The sequence below is a fragment of the Scyliorhinus torazame genome, chromosome 10 (genome assembly GCF_047496885.1).
Source record: "Scyliorhinus torazame isolate Kashiwa2021f chromosome 10, sScyTor2.1, whole genome shotgun sequence".
In the NCBI taxonomy this organism is placed as follows: Eukaryota; Metazoa; Chordata; class Chondrichthyes; order Carcharhiniformes; family Scyliorhinidae; genus Scyliorhinus; species Scyliorhinus torazame.
In genome coordinates, this window is record NC_092716.1 from 46,522,307 (window position 1) to 46,541,268 (window position 18,962).

General features: G+C 45.3%; 1 protein-coding gene across 6 annotated transcripts in view; it reads right to left on the reverse strand.

Annotated features, from left to right (window-relative positions):
- The window catches only part of zfpm1 (zinc finger protein, FOG family member 1), a 292,105-nt gene that overhangs the window by 151,524 nt on the left and 121,619 nt on the right, over nt 1-18,962 (reverse strand). For all 6 annotated transcript variants that reach the window (XM_072518070.1, XM_072518072.1, XM_072518067.1 and 3 more), the window contains one exon: nt 16,148-16,243. In XM_072518070.1, coding sequence (XP_072374171.1) covers nt 16,148-16,243 — 96 coding nt within the window. The remainder of the gene's footprint in view (nt 1-16,147; nt 16,244-18,962) is intronic.

The window sequence follows — 18,962 nt, forward strand, 5'->3', positions numbered from 1 at the left end:
ACGGACCCCCTCCCGGCACTCCCCCGGAGCCCAGCCTACTCTAACCACCCCCCCCCCCCCCCCGCCGCACACACACACAAGCCGAGACACACCTCTTCTCAGGCAATCAGTCTGCGGCCACGCCATTTCCTGCCCAGAGCCAACCCCCCAGGCCGTCACTCACCTCCTCGCTGGTCGGCGTGAGCCTGGAGCACCGGGTCACGCCGATGAAAAGGAGGTTTGATTGACGTCGACGTGAACGGTCATCACGTCGACGGGACTTCGGCCCATCCGGAAGGGAGAATATCGGCAGGCCGAAAATCGGCTGCCTTGCGCAGGCCCGTGACATTCTCCGCGGCAGCGGCGCCATTAACGCCCCGCCGACTTTTCTCCCTTCGGAGACTTCGGCGGGGGCGGGGGCGGGATTCACGGCGGCCAACGGCCATTCTCCGACCCGGCGGGGGGTCGGAGAATGACGCCCAGGTTCTTTACTCAGAGAGTAGTGGGGACATGGAATGCATTGCCTGTGGAAGTAGTTGAGTCGGAATCATTAGGGACCTTCAAGCGGCTATTGGATAGGTACATTGATTACTGCAGAATGATGGGGTGTAGATTAATTTGTTCTTAATCTTTTTTAAAAATAATTTTTATTAAAGGTTTTCATAAAATATCAAGAACAAAATGAGAAAGAAAAAAGAACCCAACAGGGTTAAGTACAAAACACAATCTAAAATAAAGCAACCCCCCAAACCCCTCCCCCCTGTACATAAATAATAAATTAACATTAACACCCCGACTTAACACAACAGGTGTATACACCCCCTCAGACCCTCCAGTGTAAATAACATAAACAAAAATAAAGTAACCGCCCCGCCTCCCCCCGAGCTGCTGTTGCCATTGACAAATGTCTATCGTTCTGCCAGGAAGTCTAAGAACGGTTGCAACCGCCTAAAGAACCCTTGTACCGACCCTCTCAAGGTGAATTTCACCCTCTCCAATTTAATGAACCCTGCCATATCATTGATCCAGGATTCCACGCTTGGGGGCCTTGCATCTTTCCACTGAAGGAGAATCCGTCGCCGGGCGACCAGGGACGCAAAGGCCAGAATTCCAGCCTCTTTCGCCTCCTGCACTCCCGGCTCCTCTGCCACCCCAAATATTGCGAGTCCCCAGCCCGGTTTGACCCTGGATCCTACCACCCTCGACACCGTCCTCACTACGCCCTTCCAAAATTCCTCCAGCGCTTGGCATGCCCAGAACACATGGGTGTGATTTGCTGGATCCCTGAGCACCTAACACACCTGTCCTCACCCCCAAAGAACCGGCTCAGCCTTGTCCCGGTCATGTGTGCCCTGTGCAGCACCTTAAACTGTATGAGGCTGAGCCTCGCGCACCAAGAGGAAGAGTTCACCCTCCCTAGGGCATCTGCCCACATTCCCTCCTCGATCTCCTCTCCCAACTCCTTCTCCCACTTACCTTTCAACTCCACCACCGAGGCCTCCTCCTCCTCCCGCATCACCTGGTAAGTTTCCGAGATGTTCCCCTGTTAACCCGCCTGAAAAAAGCCTTCGGGATAAACACGGGGAGGCACTGGAACAGGAACAAAAACCTTGGGAGCACCATCATTTTGATTGACTGCACCCTACCCGCCAAGGACAGCGGCAACGCGTCCCACCTCTTGAACTCCTCCTCCATTTGCTCCACCAGCCTTGTAAAGTTAAGCCTGTGCAGGGCCCCCCAGCTCCTTGCCACCTGGACCCCCAAATATCTGAAGCTCCTCTCCGCCCTTTTTAGTGGGAGCTCGCCAATCCCCCTCTCCTGGTCCCCTAGTTGAACTACGAACAGCTCGCTCTTCCCCATATTGAGCTTGTACCCCGAAAAGTCCCCGAATTCCCCAAGGATCCTCATTATCTCTGGCATTCCTCCCACCGGGTCTGCCACATACAACAGCAGGTCGTCCGCAGAAAGCGACACCCTTTGCTCCTCCCCACCCCGCACCAACTCCCTCCAGTTCCCCAACTCTCTCAGTGCCATAGCCAGGGGTTCAATCGCCAGTGCGACGAGCAGGGGGGACAGGGGACACTCCTGTCTCGTCCCTCGGTGCAAACGAAAGTACTTGGACCTCCTCCTATTGGTGGCCACACTCGCCACCGGGACCTCATACAACAGCCTAACCCACCTGACAAACACCTCCCCAAACCCGAACCTCTTCAGCACCTCCAACAGGTACCCCCACTCTACCCTATCGAAGGCTTTCTCAGCGTCCATCGCCACCACTATCTCCGCCTCTCCCTCCCTCGCCGGCATCATGATAACGTTCAAAAGCCTTCGCACATTCGCGTTCAACTGTCTCCCCTTCACAAACCCCGTCTAGTCTTCATTGATGATCTGCAGCACACAATCCTCAAGGTTAAGACCTTCGCCAGCACCTTGGCATCTACATTTAGCAAGGAAAACGGTCTGTAAGACCCATATTGCAGGGGATCCTTGTCCCACTTCAGGATCAATGCCCGGGACATCGTTGGGGGTAACGCCCCCCCCCCCCCCCCCCCCCGCCCGCTCCCGCGCCTCATGAAAGGTCCTAACTAACAGTGGGCCCAACAGGTCCATATATTTTTTATAGAACTCGACCGGGAAACCATCCGGTCCCGGTGCCTTCCCCGCCTGCATGCTTCCTATCCCTTTGATCAGCTCCTCCAGCCCAATCAGGGCCCCCAGTCACGCCACCAGTCCCTCTTCCACCTTTGGAAACCTCAATTGGTCCAGGAAATGGCCCATCCCTCCCTCCTCCCGTGGGGGCTCGGATCGGTATAATTCCTCGTAGAAGTCCCTGAAGACTCCATTGATGCCAACCCCACTCCGCACCACGCTCCCTCCCCTGTCCTTAACTCCCCCGATCTCCCTAGCTGCGTCCCGCTTCCGAAGCTGATGTGCCAGCATCCGGCTTGACTTTTCCCCATACTCGTAGACCGCCCCCTGGGCCTTCCTCCACTGCACCTCCGCCTTCCTGGTGGTCACCAGGTCGAATTCGGCCTGGAGGCTGCGCCTCTTCCTCAATTACCCTTCCTCAGGCTCTTCCGCATACCTCCGGTCTACCCTCACCATCTCCCCCACCAGCCTCTCCCTCTCCGCCCGCTCCTTGTGGGCCCTAATGGAGATCAGTTCTCCCCTCACCACCGCCTTTAGTGCCTCCCATACCATCCCCACTCGGACCTCCCCGTTCTCGTTGGTCTCCAAGTACCTCTCTATACTTCCTCGGACCCGCTCGCTCACCTCCTCGTCCGCCAACAGCCCCACCTCCAAGCGCCACAGCGGGCGCTGGTCCCTCTCCTCCCCCATCTCCAAGTCCACCCAATGCGGGCGTGGTCCGAAATGGCTATTGCCGAATACTCGGTATCCTCTACTCTCGCTATCAGCGCCCTACTCAAAATGAAAAAGTTGATTCGAGAATAAGCCTTATGGACATGTGAGAAGAATGAAAATTCCCTAGCCCCCGGCCTTGCAAATCTCCAAGGGTCCACTCCTCCCATTTGGTCCATAAATCCCCCCCCCCGCACTCTAGCCGCCACCGGCTTCCTACCCGTCCTAGACCTGGAGCGATCCAGTGCCGGATCCAGCACCGTGTTAAAGTCTCCCCCCATTATCAGGCCCCCCACTTCCAAGTCTGGGATCTGACCCAACATACGCCGCATAAAACCCGCATCGTCCCAGTTCGGAGCATACACATTGACCAGTACCACCCTCTCTCCCTGCAGCTTACTACTAACCATAACGTACCTACCGCCATTATCTGCCACAATGCTCGACGCCTTGAATGACACCTTCTTTCCCACCAAGATCGCCACCCCTCGATTTTTGGCATCTAGCCCTGAGTGAAACACCTGACCTACCCACCCTTTCCTTAGTCTTACCTGGTCTGCCACCTTCAGGTCTGTCTCCTGGAGCATAACCACATCCGCCTTGAGCCCCTTCAGGTGCGCGAACAGGCGGGCCGGCTTAACCGGCCCATTCAGTCCCCTTACATTCCAGGTTATCAGCCGGATCAGGGGGCTACCCGCCCCCCTCCCCCGCCAACTAGCCATGACCCCTCCTCGGCCAGCCACGCACCTGCACCCCACACCCGGCCCGTTCCCCACAACGGCATACCCCCGTCTCGACTCCCCCCACTCGCTCCAGCTCCTCCTTGACCTTAGCAGCAGCAACTCGACCCCCCCCCCCCCGGGGCTAGGACCCATCCTAGCTGGTTTACTCTCCCCATTGCACTTCCGCAAGTCAGCTGACTCCTGCTGACCTCGGCCACTCCCGCCTCCCTTTCGACTCCTCCCATTGTGTGGCACACCCTCCTCTCCCGATCCCCATCCACAGGCTCTCCCCCTCCCCCACTCCGTTCTAAGCGCGGGAAACAATCCTCGCTCTCTTTCCTCCCCCCCCCCCCAAGTCTTCGGCACGGGGAAAAAGCCCGCGCTCTCCACCTACCAGGCCCCGCCACCAACCAAAACAGTGCCCAACCCACCCCATCCACCCTCCCCAACCCGAAAGAGAAAAACACAGAAAAAGAAACCCAAAACAATGCAAAGGCCCCCTCCCCGCGAACCAAAAATAGGCCTAACATATCCACCGCAGTCCCCAATCGCCCATCCCGACCCTCAGTCTGTGTCCAGCTTCTCGGCCTGAACAAAGGCCCACGCCTCCTCTGGAGACTCAAAATAATGGTGCTGGTCCTTGTAGGTAACCCACAGTCGTGCCGGCTGCAACATGCCAAACTTCACCCCCTTCCTGTGCAGCACCGCCTTCGCTCGATTGTACCCGGCCCTCCTCTTCGCCACCTCCACACTCCAGTCCTGGTATATTCGAACCTCTGCGTTCTCCCACCTGCTGCTCCTCTCCTTCTTGGCCCATCTGAGCACACACTCCCGATCGACAAACCGATGGAACCGCACCAGCACCGCCCGAGGAGGCTCGTTAGCCTTGGGCCTCCTCGCCAACACTCTATGGGCCCCTTCCAGCTCCAGGGGCCCCTGGAAGGACCCTGCTCCCCTCAGCAAGTTCAACATGGTGACCACATAGGCCCCCACGTCCTGCCCCTCCAGGAGGCCAAGAATCCACAGATTCTTCCGCCTCGTCCGATTCTCCATCTCCTCAAACCGCTCCTGCCATTTCTTGTGGAGCGCCTCGTGCGCCTCCACCTTTACCGCCAGGCCTAATATCTCGTCCTCATTGTCAGAGATCTTTTGTCGAGCCTCTCGGATCGCCACCCCCTGGGCCGTCTGTGTCTCCAGCAGCTTATCAATAGAAGCCTTCATCGGCTCTAGCAGGCCCGTTTTAATCTCTCTGAGGCAGCTCTGGATACCCTCCTGTTGCTCCTCCGCCCACTGCCTCCACGCTGCCTGGTCTCCTCCCACCGCCATTTTGTCCTTCTTCCCTTCCTTCTTCGGGTCCACCACCACCTTTTTTGTCGCCCCGCTCCTAGTCAAAGTCATATACTGACGGGGAGCTGTTATTAACTCCTTCCCACAGCGGGAAAAGTCGAAAAAGTGCCATTGGTGGCCCTGAAAAGAGCCCAAAAGTCTGTTTTTGCAGGAGCTGCTGAATGTGCGACTTGGCTCCGCATAGCCGCAACCGGAAGTCTCGAGAGGGAATCCTTTTGGCAGTGTTCGCTTCACCAAGCTGCCCCAAAGTCTGTGGAAACTCCTGAAAAAGGTCTGAGAGTCCGTTTCAGACGGGAGCTGCCGAATGCGCGACCTACTCCTCCATGGCCGCCACCGGAAGCCTCGTCCCGCTTCTTCAATGGCCCCGGTGAGATCTTTTCACAGTTGTTCCCTCTGCTGCTCGAATTCACCTTTAATAAAGGCCCTCAAGTCAGCTTGAAGCCTTTAAGCTTGCTCTTCCCCCGCCTGAATGCTGGAAGAGGCTTTTGTCTATTCCTGCAGCCAAAGCCAAATCTTTTACTGTTTCTGCCAGGTCTGGTAACCAAGAGACATACCATTCCTGGGGGACACTGTCGGGGGAATGTTGCAGTCTTCTTCCCACACCGGGAAATGTCGAAAAAATGCCATTGGGGGCCCTGTAAAGAGCCCAAAAGTCTGTTCTAAGCGGGAGCTGCCGAACATGCGACTTAGCTCTGCATAGCCGCACCCGGAAGTCAATCTGTTCTTAATCTAGGACAAACGTTCAGCACAATATCGTGGGCCGAAGGGCCTGTTCTGTGCTGTATTTTTCTATGTTCTGCAAATTAATGCTGAATTAGGGTCAGTTTTCTGTCACAGGCAAATATACAGTGGGATCGGAATTGATACTACCCAAACTCATGTCATATCACGACCTTTACAACTAGACAGAGGATTTTCATCCCATCAGTCTCAGCTGGATTCACACTCTTAACATTGTATCATGTCATGGTTAATGATAAGGAGCATAGGCAACAAGCTAGGACAGTGCACACACCAGCACAATGAATCTTGAACTTCAGGTCCATTGTAGAGGAGCAAGTGTTTTTACAACTGGATACTGGACATTAACTGAACTAGAGCGGCTAGGATGTGCCAGAACTAGTTAAAAACACCGATTATCCAGAATCACATTCGTAATCAAATGAGTGAGTCTCACATACACACATTCTTTATTGAGAACTAGAGGAGGATAATATTTAGCAATTTAAAAATCGCAAGTTAAACAGACCTTAAAAGTAATTACTTTACAATTATATATTGCCACCTTACAAAACATACCAAACACAACAAAGCACAGCATACATGAATGTGACTGAAGCTCTCAAAAAGATAATGGACATACTTTAGATTTACCTCGGATTTGAACAATATGCCTCCAGCTTTAAGGTGGGAGAAAATAGTCTGAATATATTATGAAAAAATAACCTATGAACAACTGAGGGGCAAATTAGAAATCTAGACATTGACAAAAGTACTATTGCTATTTTCCCTCTGTAACTTATATCTATGTTCCAAGGATGGGGTAGTTGATGATGTTAATTTGGGCCTTTGAATCTGCATAAATTTTGAAAGTAAATGACCAAGGAAGACTTGATCTTTCTTGGCCTTGGCACAAGAAAAATGCTTTAGAGCCAGTAAAATATTTTTGAAGCATAGTCGGCATTTTAATGGGGAAAACAGGACAGCCAATTTGCACAGGCAGCAAGGTGAAAAAGACGAAATAATCTGTTTCAATGATGGCGGTTAAGGGATAAATATTGAACACAACACAGCGATAGCTCAAGAGAGGGCATTAATTGAATTTCCTCCAAGCTACAGGGAAACAACATTTTGCATTTAAATTGAAGGAAAAATCTAGTTAACTAAATTTGTAACAGCTCACTAAGTAGGGTGTCAGCAGTTTGTTTTTAAAATCAGTCTTCTAATTTTACTAAATACAGCCAAGGTGGACAAACATAAGAACATCCTACATTTCAAAATGCAACATTAGAATAAAAAACCGCATCATTAATTTTGAAATTGTACTTATACCACCAGTTATATTATACAGTTTGAGTGTCGACATGATGAATTTCAGCTTTCATTAACACAAAACTATTTAATTTAGTTGGTGCCATCCAAATTACATTTGGGCATGTAGTATGACACCAGCTCCAGGCAGTAGTCTATCACAAGTCATGTACCTGCAAAATTGAGGAGAAAGAACTCCGCTTGGTTCACTGAACACCCGGGACCTTTTCCAAGTTCATTTTTATTCATTGTTTTTCCATTGCCGCCAAAGAGCAGATTGTGTCATTGTACAGCGGTCTTTTTCCCCCTACCCAAAATCAATGCAGAGCCAGTTTTGCAACTCGGGTCTTCCAACAATGCATTACTCTCAAACTCAAAAAGGCGTCAGTCAGCCTTGGCTCAGCTGCACTCTCACCTGAGTCACAAAGTTCCAGAGTCAAGTCCCATTCCAGGACTTGAGCACAAAAATCAAGGCCAACACTTTAGTGTAATGGTACTAAGGGAGATGTTACAGTGTTGGAGGTGCCATCTTTCAGGTCAAATATTAACCCAAAGCTCCCTCTGACCTCTCAAGTGGACATAAAAGTTTCCATGAAATTATTCAAAAAGAGCAGGGGAGGTATCATTGGTAGTTGTCCAAAAATTCCCCAATCAACATTTCAAGAACAGATTATCTGACATCATCACATTGCTATTTGTGGGTACTTGCTGTGCACAAATTGGCTGATGCATTTCCTACATTACAACAGAGACTACACTTCAAAAGTACTTCACTGGCTGTAAAACACTTTGAGACATCTGGTGGTTGTGAAAAGTCTTTTTTCATTGTTGAGACAATTCTCAGTAGATGACCAGCAGTATTTTGTAGGTGTAGAAATAGTAATGTACAATAATATAAAAACTGTAACTTATTAACTCTCAGTTGAAAGTACAAATGAGTAAAATGGGAATTTCTGCCCTGAAATAGAAAAGCTTCCAGTGCAGGACATGGATTTCTGGCTGCTCTATGCACCATGCGCATCGCTCCTGACTATTCATAGACCAGTCTTTCCAGCAGTTACAAAGCAACCGGATCTCTTTCACCTCCCCCTTCTACATACTTTCCTAAGGTCTCTATTATCTACCATTCTTTGGCATGATAAGTTTAAGGTCGTGTTCCTTCATGGCTCCTATCAATCCTCAGTCAAACAAGTTAGTTTACACAGAGATGGGCTAGATGAGCTAGGTTTTGCTTCAGAGGAAATGTTCTTGTTTTTACAAAGGTCTGCGACCAATATGGGAACCAAACCAAGAATTGTTGATGAGTTATAGGTCGGTGACATCGAAAACTTCTGGAGGCTAGGATTTGTAACCACCTGACCTCTGAAGCCAAATGGTCTTGGTGCGATCCCAGTTGATGTTATAACTGGAGGGGAAGATTCCATAATGGAATCCTGGCTCAGAACTTTTACTTTTTAAAAAATATAACGTGGACGAAAAGAGTCACAGAACCGCTAATTAGCGTTATCAAGAAAAGAACATTTATCAAACATGAACAAATTGGATGATGATACAAAAGCCTCGACTCCCCCCTTATCTTAACTATTACGCACAGATCCACAGATTAACGTAGGTTACAAAGTACATCTTAAGCTACAATTATCTTATTGGCACAAAAAGTTCCTGTTACGAACTACGCTGATGTTAAATGCGAGGGTATCCCCAAACCCAGAAGTGTAACTTGGAACACTGGTTCGTATTAGTGTATGCGTTTTTTGGGGGGTATAATAGGAGGAATGGCGTATAATCCAGTGAGGAACAGTCCAGTCATTGTGTGAACAACTAATAAAGAATATTTATTAACTTAAAAAAAAGACAAAATAGACATGACAAAAAGGACTGTAATATGCCATGACACTTAATCATACCGATGACGATATACACAGAATTTCACATGAAACTATCCCTTGATCCCCAACTACCTATGTTTCTGAATTCTTGAGACACACCTTCATCCAAACAACATACAATTTTAAGTAACTTTATGAGCTAAATCCAGAAAATTACCACAGATTAAGGTGGCCACATCTGGGAAATAGTCTTCAGGTTCAGCAAAAGTGGAAAATGACTGCTTCTTTCGGGAGACTATATCTACAGCTTGATGCAGTTCTGATGTTAGCTTTCTCTCTCTCTCTCTCTCTCTCTCAAATTAGGGTTCTACAGTCATACTGCTTCTGTCCCTTTGATGTTGTTCACCCTGTGCAGCTGGCTTTTGGCAGGTACATGTCCACTTCCTTACCTCTCCACTTTGAATTTACCACCTCTATAGACTCATTGTTTTCTCGAATCACAGAAGTAGAATATTTGTTTTCAACTGATCAGTGAATTTGCATCTCACCACTTCTCCAGACATCTGCCTCTAATCCTTTCTTTTAACTGCTTTAACACAAACTCCGAGATCTAACCATCAATTTCCAATGTGCAACTCACGTTCCACAGGCTGTCGTAAAATCTCACAAACCCGACTATCACTTCCGATATCTTTCTAGCGTCTCAGCCTTCTTCTAACTCTGTCTGTCTTTACAGATCAGTTCCCTGGTCTAGTACCTTTCACCTCAAACTTCTTGGAAACTTATCTTCATTTCTCTAGTTTCCTTACCTAGCTGCTCTTCAGATCTCTGCACTTGTTTTCTTAACTATTACTCCATGGTAGAGTCATATGGTGGTGCAGTGAATAGCACTGCTGCCTCACGGCACAGAGGACTCGGTTTTGATCCCTGCCCCAGGTCACTGTCTGTGTGGGGTTTGCACATTCTCCCGTGTCTGCATGGGTCTCAGCTCCACAACCCAAAGATGTGCAGGGTTAGTGGATTGGCCATGCTAAATTGCCCCTTAATTGGAATTTTGTTTTTAAAACCATTACTCTATGGCATGGTTTCTCTTCTGGCACAGCTTCTCTACACTTCTAAACTTCTAGCAAAACTGCCTTTTCTCTCACTACCTATCTTCTACTGCAATCAAATCAGCTAAATTAAATCTTAAAAGATTCTCTACCTTACAAGGTCCCAGTTGCTAAGCAACCACTGGGGGTTTATTTATTCTTCACGCTGTAGCCCTCTCTAAGCACAACAGAAAGCCAGTTGGAACTGAACCAACACCCACACATACAAATACCTTTGTCCAGCATGAATCTCACTCTAGGTTTTACCCTTTCAGGCACGGAAACATTAAATTAACCCCACTTATAACTATACCTTATTTCTCATGTTTACCAATACAAATATAAATCCTTTAAAACTACCTTTATTTCCCAATTAATCTACAGCACCAGCTATGCATGCACCATATTTCTTTAATTTTAGAGTATTCAAAAAATAACTTTACCAAATTCTGGCATACAAAATTTACCGACAATATAAAATCTTTTCTACATTACTGTGCAGTCACTTAACTGCCCAGGGCCATCTATGATTGCCCCTTTCCATTTTTAATTGATTCATTTTGCCATTAGTTATTTTGCCTTCTCTCTCTTTACTCAATAATAGAGTATAGCAGGTAAAATTATGCAATCTTAAACTTAAAACAAATTTACATCCATTTTATTTCCGTGAAAACCTGTACGTAGCTATTCTATCCAATAGTCAATCACCGACTGATCGTGTATACCACGGAAGCAGCCCAGCTTCTCCCAACAGCAGCAGTCCGGGCCCGACGGCCGGAGGAGCCAGGAAACAGCCGGGGATGTCCAACAGCAGTGGCTGGACAGCAGGGGAGGAGAAGCAAGAGAAAGGAGAAGCCAAAGATGGTGATGGAGGACAAGGATCAAAAAAGGGGAAAAAAATCAATAGGCTACAACTGGATTTTAAATTTAAGAAAGAAAATTCCCCCAAGATAGCACCAAAGCCTGGTGACTCTCTGTGAGCTCTCCCCTTACAGATCCTCTTCCTACATCTTTTACAACTATTATTTATATAGTATGTTCTATGTTTTCATGTATGGAGCGATCTGCCTGGACTGTAAGCAGAACAATGCTTTTCACTGTACCTCGGTACACGTGACAATAAATAAATATATGCTGGAGGGAATTACAAAGCATTGGTTCAAATCAAGTAATGAACTGCTGGAGCTTTGTTCCTGTTGTTTGGGGATATATCTCAAACAACAGTGCTGACTTTCACTTGTATTTTGGTCTGTATGTAAGCAATTTAGTACACAAAGAAAGCTTTATTACACAGAAAATAGACAAATTAAGAAAACTTTAAAGATCAAGAAAAGCACCAAAATAATGATGTTCTCCAGGGTCATGCAAAAATACAGTGAATGGAAAATTAGCTGTTCACATCCAAAACGCCGACCCCCCATTTAATTTTTACCATTTTGTTTAGAAACTCAATGACAGATGAGGAAAAACGTCTAGGATATTTAGTCACTGTCGTGGCCAACCTATATCCTTCCCATCTCTACGGTTATCCAGTTGACAGCAGCAGGCACCGAGACAGCTACCTCAAAAAGCGGCAACCCTTCCTTCCCCAAATCTCTTTAGCTGATAAGTAAAATGGCTGGAATGTGGCTGATAGCTGGTCTATCGCAGAGGGGAGTTTTGAAAAACACACAATCATCCCAAATATTGTCATCCTGCCATCAGTTCCAGACCACAGAACAATTAATATTCACAATTGCTGCTCTAATGGCAGGCTGTGACATCGTGATAGGATTCTGCAATATAATATCTTACTAATAAACATGACCCATTTCGCAAACACATTTCTTTATGGTAGTATTGGAATTCCACGCTGATTGTTGAGAAACACTTTGAATTTGCTCAGTTATTTAAATTTACAAAACAGTTCGGTGAGATCAATGCAGAATGCAACAAAACCAGAAAATAAAATGAAATGCAAGTTTCAAATTAAGAAACCAAAAGTGCTAATTCTTTAACTTTCAAAATATTAGGTTGCTACAGCTATGCTGATTATCATAGAATCATAGAATTTACAGTGCAGGAGGAGGCCATTCGGCCCATCGAGTCTGTACCGGCCGTTGGAAAGAGCACCCTACCCAAGCCCATGCCTCCACCCGATGCCCGTAACCCAGTAAGCCCAACTAACCCAGTAAGGGGCAATTTATCATGCCCAATTCACCTACCCTGCACATCTTTGGACTGTGGGAAGAAATGCGCGCAGACACAGGGAGAAAGTGCAAACTCCATACAGTCACCCAAGGCCGTAAGTGAGCCTGTGACCCTGGAGCTGTGAGGCAGCCGTGCTAACCACTGTCCCACCATGCCGCCCCTTAAAAAGTCAAATTTGAGAATATGCAAGTTAAAAATTCTTCAAGCACAATCAAGATGTCGGAGTGGTTGAGAAATTTATAATCCATTTTCATGCAAGATTCAGGTTACCAAAGCATCACTGTAACACAATTTCAACCTGAATATTGCTGAAAAGAAATATATTGTCAAAGTTTTTCATTTTGCACTCATCAGGCTAAATGAAAGAATGCCAAATTTCAAATGATCACAATTTATACGATAGGAGAAGAGGGCTTGGATTGGTTGCACCTTGACTCTGATTGGCTGAGACATTGTCATGAAGAAAAAAAACAGGGAATTGTAGGCTCCCCAAGACCCTGGGTAAGTAAAAAAACAATGCAAGGCTTGCGCATATTTATTTTATCTGCAAAGGATGGGACCCTGCGATTAAATATACATCACTTCTAGCAAGCGTAAATGAACCACGTTACAAGTTTCAACTCAATATCACACTATATTTTCTACAAACGTTTACAACGATTCATTTGTGCCACCAGTTATGTATCCAATGAAAATGCTAAACAGATCAATGTTGCCTCAGTGAAAGGTGGAGTAGGCCATTTAGCCACTTGCGCCTGCTCTGCTAATCTGGCGATGCCTATCATATGGAGCCCCTGACACTGCCAGAAGATACTTAACTGGAACGGAGTGTAACCTTTTTTGCTCCAACCTCCTCCCCCATTTCCCCATTGGGAACTACCCCAATACTGACCACTGACTCCTCAATGGAAGTGAAGAACACACTCTGATGCAATTTAATTAAGTGCCAATGCTACACCAAATGGGAATCTCCTTTAGGACCAAGCGGGGAGCTACAAACCATGCCATACACAGCCTCAAACTACTTGTTTTCATCTTCACATCATTCTATTCTTTGTCCCTACTTCAGTGTGTCAAAATATTGTTCCACATTTCCAGACTTCGCTGTATCATTCCATCTCATCCAAACACCCATCCTGTCTTACAATACATTATAGACACCCATATCCACTCAAATCCCTCGACACATTCACTTAAAAATCCTATTTGTTTGTTTTCTAAGCCCCTCCCCCCCCTTTCATTTTAGCTCTCCAACATCCTCCAGTCCTAATCCCATAGGAAAGGTTGGGCAGACTGAGCCGGTTTCCACTGGACTTTCGAAGAATGAGAGGTGACCTTATTGACACATGCAAGGTCCTGAGGGGACTTGACAAAGTGGATTCTGAAAGTATTTTTCTCCTTATGGCAGAAACCAGAACTAAGCGACACAATTTAAAATTAATCTCCCATTTAAAGTGGTGAGCAGGAGAATTTGTTTCCCCTCAGAGGGCCGTGAATCTGTGGAACTCTTTTCCCCAGAGAGCAGTAGAGGCAGGGTTATTGAATATTTCTAAGGCAGATATCAAAAGATTCGTGATTAACAAGGGAGTCAGGAGGTATCGGGTTAGGCAGGAAAGTGACGCCGAGGCCACAATTAGATCAGCCATGATCTTATTGAATGGCGAAGCAGGCTTGAAGGGCCTACTCCTGCTCCTAATTCGTATGTTGTGTGTATGCTTGTATCTGCTGTCGCAATTTTGCTCTGCGAAATACTCAACATGCTAGAACTCTTCCCCGAAATCACTCTATTCTATGTCTTGCCCTATCACCTTGTTAAAACCACATTATCAGAGCTTTTTGGTCACTTCCCCAATTCCTATGAAACTATTTGAGATGATCTGCAATGCTAAAAGCTCTAGTCAAGACAAATTGTATAGTATTGTGCAAAAAATTACACTTGCTTATAACTTTTGAAGGGCTTGTGGAGAATGGGAATAACGCAAGGTGAAGACATTAAAGTTATTTAGATACAATGTTCGATAATGCATGACAGTATCCCTCAGGCTGCAATAACTTATCACAAAAACAGCTGTAGCTTACTAAAAAGGTCAAGGCATTCAAAAAGTGCAACCCCCTCGCCTCTACTTAAAAAGTGTTTAGCATCTTAGGAAGCTGTGAGATCGTCAGCCTCACTAAGCATTCGGCCACTAATTTGGCCAGGAAACACAAACAGAATTTCCATAAAACAGCTGCATAAATAAAAAAAGTTTGATTTGGTGAACCAGAAGTGGCTTAGATGATGACTATGGTGCCTGCCAAATTTAGACTGCAAAGAGGTCACAAGATTGTAAAATGTGATCATCACCACTCTGAAATATCTGATAAAATAAGTGCTTCAGTAATAGAAATATTTACATACACAACGCAGTGTTTGACAGTTTGGATATAAATGCAATTCATTGGCCCTTAAATTAGTCATGCAACATTATCACAAGTTATCAAAGTCTCCAATTTCTTTTTTGTTCAACTCAAGGTCTCAATTCATGGACAGCCAGCAAGTTACTGATCATCCAGAGAAAATGCCTGCTCATTGAGAAGGATACAATAATGATTTTTATTACAGCTAAATGGTCTTGCTCCAAAAATTAAAATGTAACTTTCTGTTAAGCTTGAAGGGTACTGATGTTGGAAGTGTAGGAATCTGTCAGCCAACCCTTCAGGTGAAAATGAACATACCATATACATGAAAGAACACGTGGAAATGAAATATCTAAATGAGAAGAATAAACATGATAAAATTACACCCAACCTAGAAAATAATTCACAGATAATACTGTAATCCAATAAAAAACTCTCCTTCTGGCCAACTTCAGCATGTGTTATTTCCCAGGCTGCATTAGTATGATTGAATGAAATGCTTATCAACATTATAATCTCCAAAAGCAACAGTAAATAAATGTAAGACTGGTAATCATTGTAAATAAGCACCTGTTGTCGTCCCCACCTACCCCCACCAGCAGTGCCCCGCCTCCCCACCTAGTTGTGTAACTAATCAGGTTATTAGAAAACCTGATAGCTCTGCAATGAACATTACTCAAAATAAACTGCAGCTTTGAAAGTTAGATTGGCAAGATTGGCAACATTTCTACATTTACATTAGAAAGTCACTCCTGGAAAGATTCAATGTTTATATTTTAAATGGAAAATAAATACCTGCCCAGAAGCTCCAACGGTAGTTAAGCAACGTTGTCATTGTAACAGAAGCATCAACCTTTATGATAGCTAAACAAATTCAGTGAAGTGCACAAGAGAGATCGGGGGGGGGGGGGGGGGGGGGGGGGTTGCTTTGCAGAAATGAGCTGGTCGTGAATTGGCAGCCCGGTTTTCCATCATGCCAAATTTCCTTTCCCCAATGGAAAAGAGCTGCAGGGCAAGCAACTAGTTCAGCTGTGAGCCCATTGCACATTAATGCCAAAACCCCAACACCAAAACTAGCCCTCAAAAGTCTTTGTGAAAAAATTACCCAAAATATCCTGAAATGCAATAATTAATTCAAGTGTACACATTTCTTTTCAGACTATAACAAGAACTTTTAACTTCACAAAACCACTGCGTTTACCTGGCATCTGCCACAGTTCTGAATCCTTCCTCTTCCCCATTGACCACATCACTTTCTGTTCTTCAGGAGTTTTTGGTACATCTTGCAACCCTTGGTCTGAATTTAAAAAGGCACTTGTTACCAAAAGCTTAAATGAATCAAAATACTTTTAATGTCATTAGTAGGGAATAAATAATAAAGATTCTTATTCATAATTTTACAATTAGAACTATGCTTTTCACACACAAATTAAGTATTTTAACAATTCACTTAGAACTTGGCACAGAGTTTTGCATACTTCCCATAGGCACTGTTGTAAATTTCTACTGATTCAGGTATTGAAATAACAACACAGATAGCCGTATGACAAACAGTTTATTGAACTGTCCATTGCAGAGTGGGAAAATCAATGTTTTTGAGGGATGTCATGACAGGAAGGACTCTAAATGGGAGGGAAATAACCAGCAGTTTTAATTGCCTGCAGCCCTGGCAACACACCTTTTTGTTTGAAAATGCAATGATGTGATGGGCTTTCAATGCAGGGTAGAATTATTTAAATTAAGATCAGAGAGCATTTTCAGTCATGTTGGACTCTTCAAATGTTGTTTTAAAAAATAATTACTTCTATATATATTACCCATGTATTAATTGCACAGAAGGCAATTCATATTCTTTACCATACCTAGGGCAAGTAAACAGTGCCCATAAATCACCGGCCCAGTTTATTGCTATATAAAGTTCTGCCTGTATCTTTTTGATTTCACATATTTCAAAACCAGCTCTACCTTAAAACCACAGGGCATTTAAATTCTATATACATAGATTACATAGAACATACAGTGCAGAAGGAGGCCATTCGGCCCATCGAGTCTGCACCGACCCACATTAATCCCTCACTTCCACCTTTTCCCCGCAACCCAATAACCCCTCCCAACCCTTATGGACACTACGGGTAATTTAGCATGGCCAATCCACCTAACCTGCACGTCTTTGGACTGTGGGAGGAAACCGGAGCACCCGGAGAAAACCCACGCACACACGGGGAGAACGTGCAAACTCCGCACAGACAGTGACCCAGCGGGGAATCGAACCTGGGGCCCTGGCGCTGTGAAGCCACAGTGCTAATCACTTGTGCTACCGTGCTGCCCTTATATACATAATATACATTGGGTAGGTCACCCCATCAACAAGTACAACTCCTCTATTAACAAAAAACTCAATTCAATGTGTTGCAGAGATATAGACAGAATTTAGCACTGGAGCAAGTGGAACTAAATACATGTTGTCCCTTGAATATATACCTACTCACTGTGCTATGTGCATGTTATTAGTAGTGCTGCAAACTTCCAACATCTGGAAGGCAATGGTAACAGGTGCATGGGAACACCATCATTTTCAAGTCTGTAGTCATTAGCATATTTTCAGGTTTATTCAAAATATGCTCAAGTCTCACAACAATCCTGATTTGGGCATATGTCACTTTTCCTTCATCTTCATTGGGTCAAAATCCTGGAACATCTTTCCTAATGGCACTGTAGAATTATTTTTATCAAATGGACTGCAGTGGTTCCAGAAGTGGCCCTTCTTAGTGTCATATGAGAGTACCTTTAAGAAATGGGTGTTTATCAGTGATGTCAGAGTGTGGGTGGAGCTGGGCAGTCGGACAGCTTTTTACTTTCGTTTTAGGCTGTTTGCTGCAGGGTGTGTTTTAGTTTTGTTTTCAGTGTTGGAGCTGAAGCCAGACAGAGCAGGTGTACTGTTGATCTCTCTGCCATAAAAGACTACCTCTTGATCATTTGGTGAATTCAGAATTATAAATGTTCTCAGTAGTGAATGTAAACCTGATGTGCTTCTGTTAAAAGGGGTTTCTTTTGTCTTCTGGATGTTGTTTGGGAAGTTATTAAGGATTACTTAGTGTTGCATTCTTTGGGGGTTGTATTTGAATTGATGGTTGCTAAGATGTTCACTGTATGTTTTAAAAAGTTTAACTTGAGTTCATAGAATAAACATTGTTTTGCTTTAAAAAATACTTTTCCATTTCTGCCGTACCACACCTGTAGAGTGGGTTGTGTGCTCCCCATACCACAATCTATTAAAAGTTGTGGGTCACGTGAACTCCATACTCCATGATACACTTCGGGATTCTCTAAACCCTGGCCCCTAACAAATTGGGGGCTCGTCTGGGATAAAAGTCTAACTATTGGATTGGCTTAGTGAACTTAAAGTCAACGAGGGGTGAGCATATTGTGGTTACTTATCAGGTGTGGTGTGTTGTGGACAATGGTTCTTTCAGAGGCTCTGATGTTTTTGGGGGTGGAGACGGTCACACGCAGTACTTTATGGACAGAGACGAAAAGCAGACTGTTCGATTTGGCAAAAACATTGCAGTTAACATTACCTGACAAAATGCGAAAAGAGGTAACTATGGCAGTGGCTAAGCATTTAAAATTGCCTGAGATACAGTTTGACTCATTGGAAATGGCAAAAATTCAGTTACAACTTACACAAATGGAACATGAGAAAGAATTAAAGCAACTTGAATACGAAAGAGATAGAGAGGAAAAAGAAAAGGTGAAAGAATGGAGAAAAGAATAGCCCAAGCGGAACAAAAAGAAAGAGAAAGGGAGATACAGATCAGGGAAGAAGATAAAGGGAGAGAGTTTGAACTTCAGAAAATGGCCATGAAACATGACAGTCAGTTAAAAATGGCAGACGTAAAGGGAAACTTACAGTTGGATGATAGTGATGAGGATAGTGAGAAAGAGTGTCTTAGTCGAAGGCTCGGTGGGGAACTATTTAAATATGTCCAAGCATTGCCATGGTTTGATGATTTCAT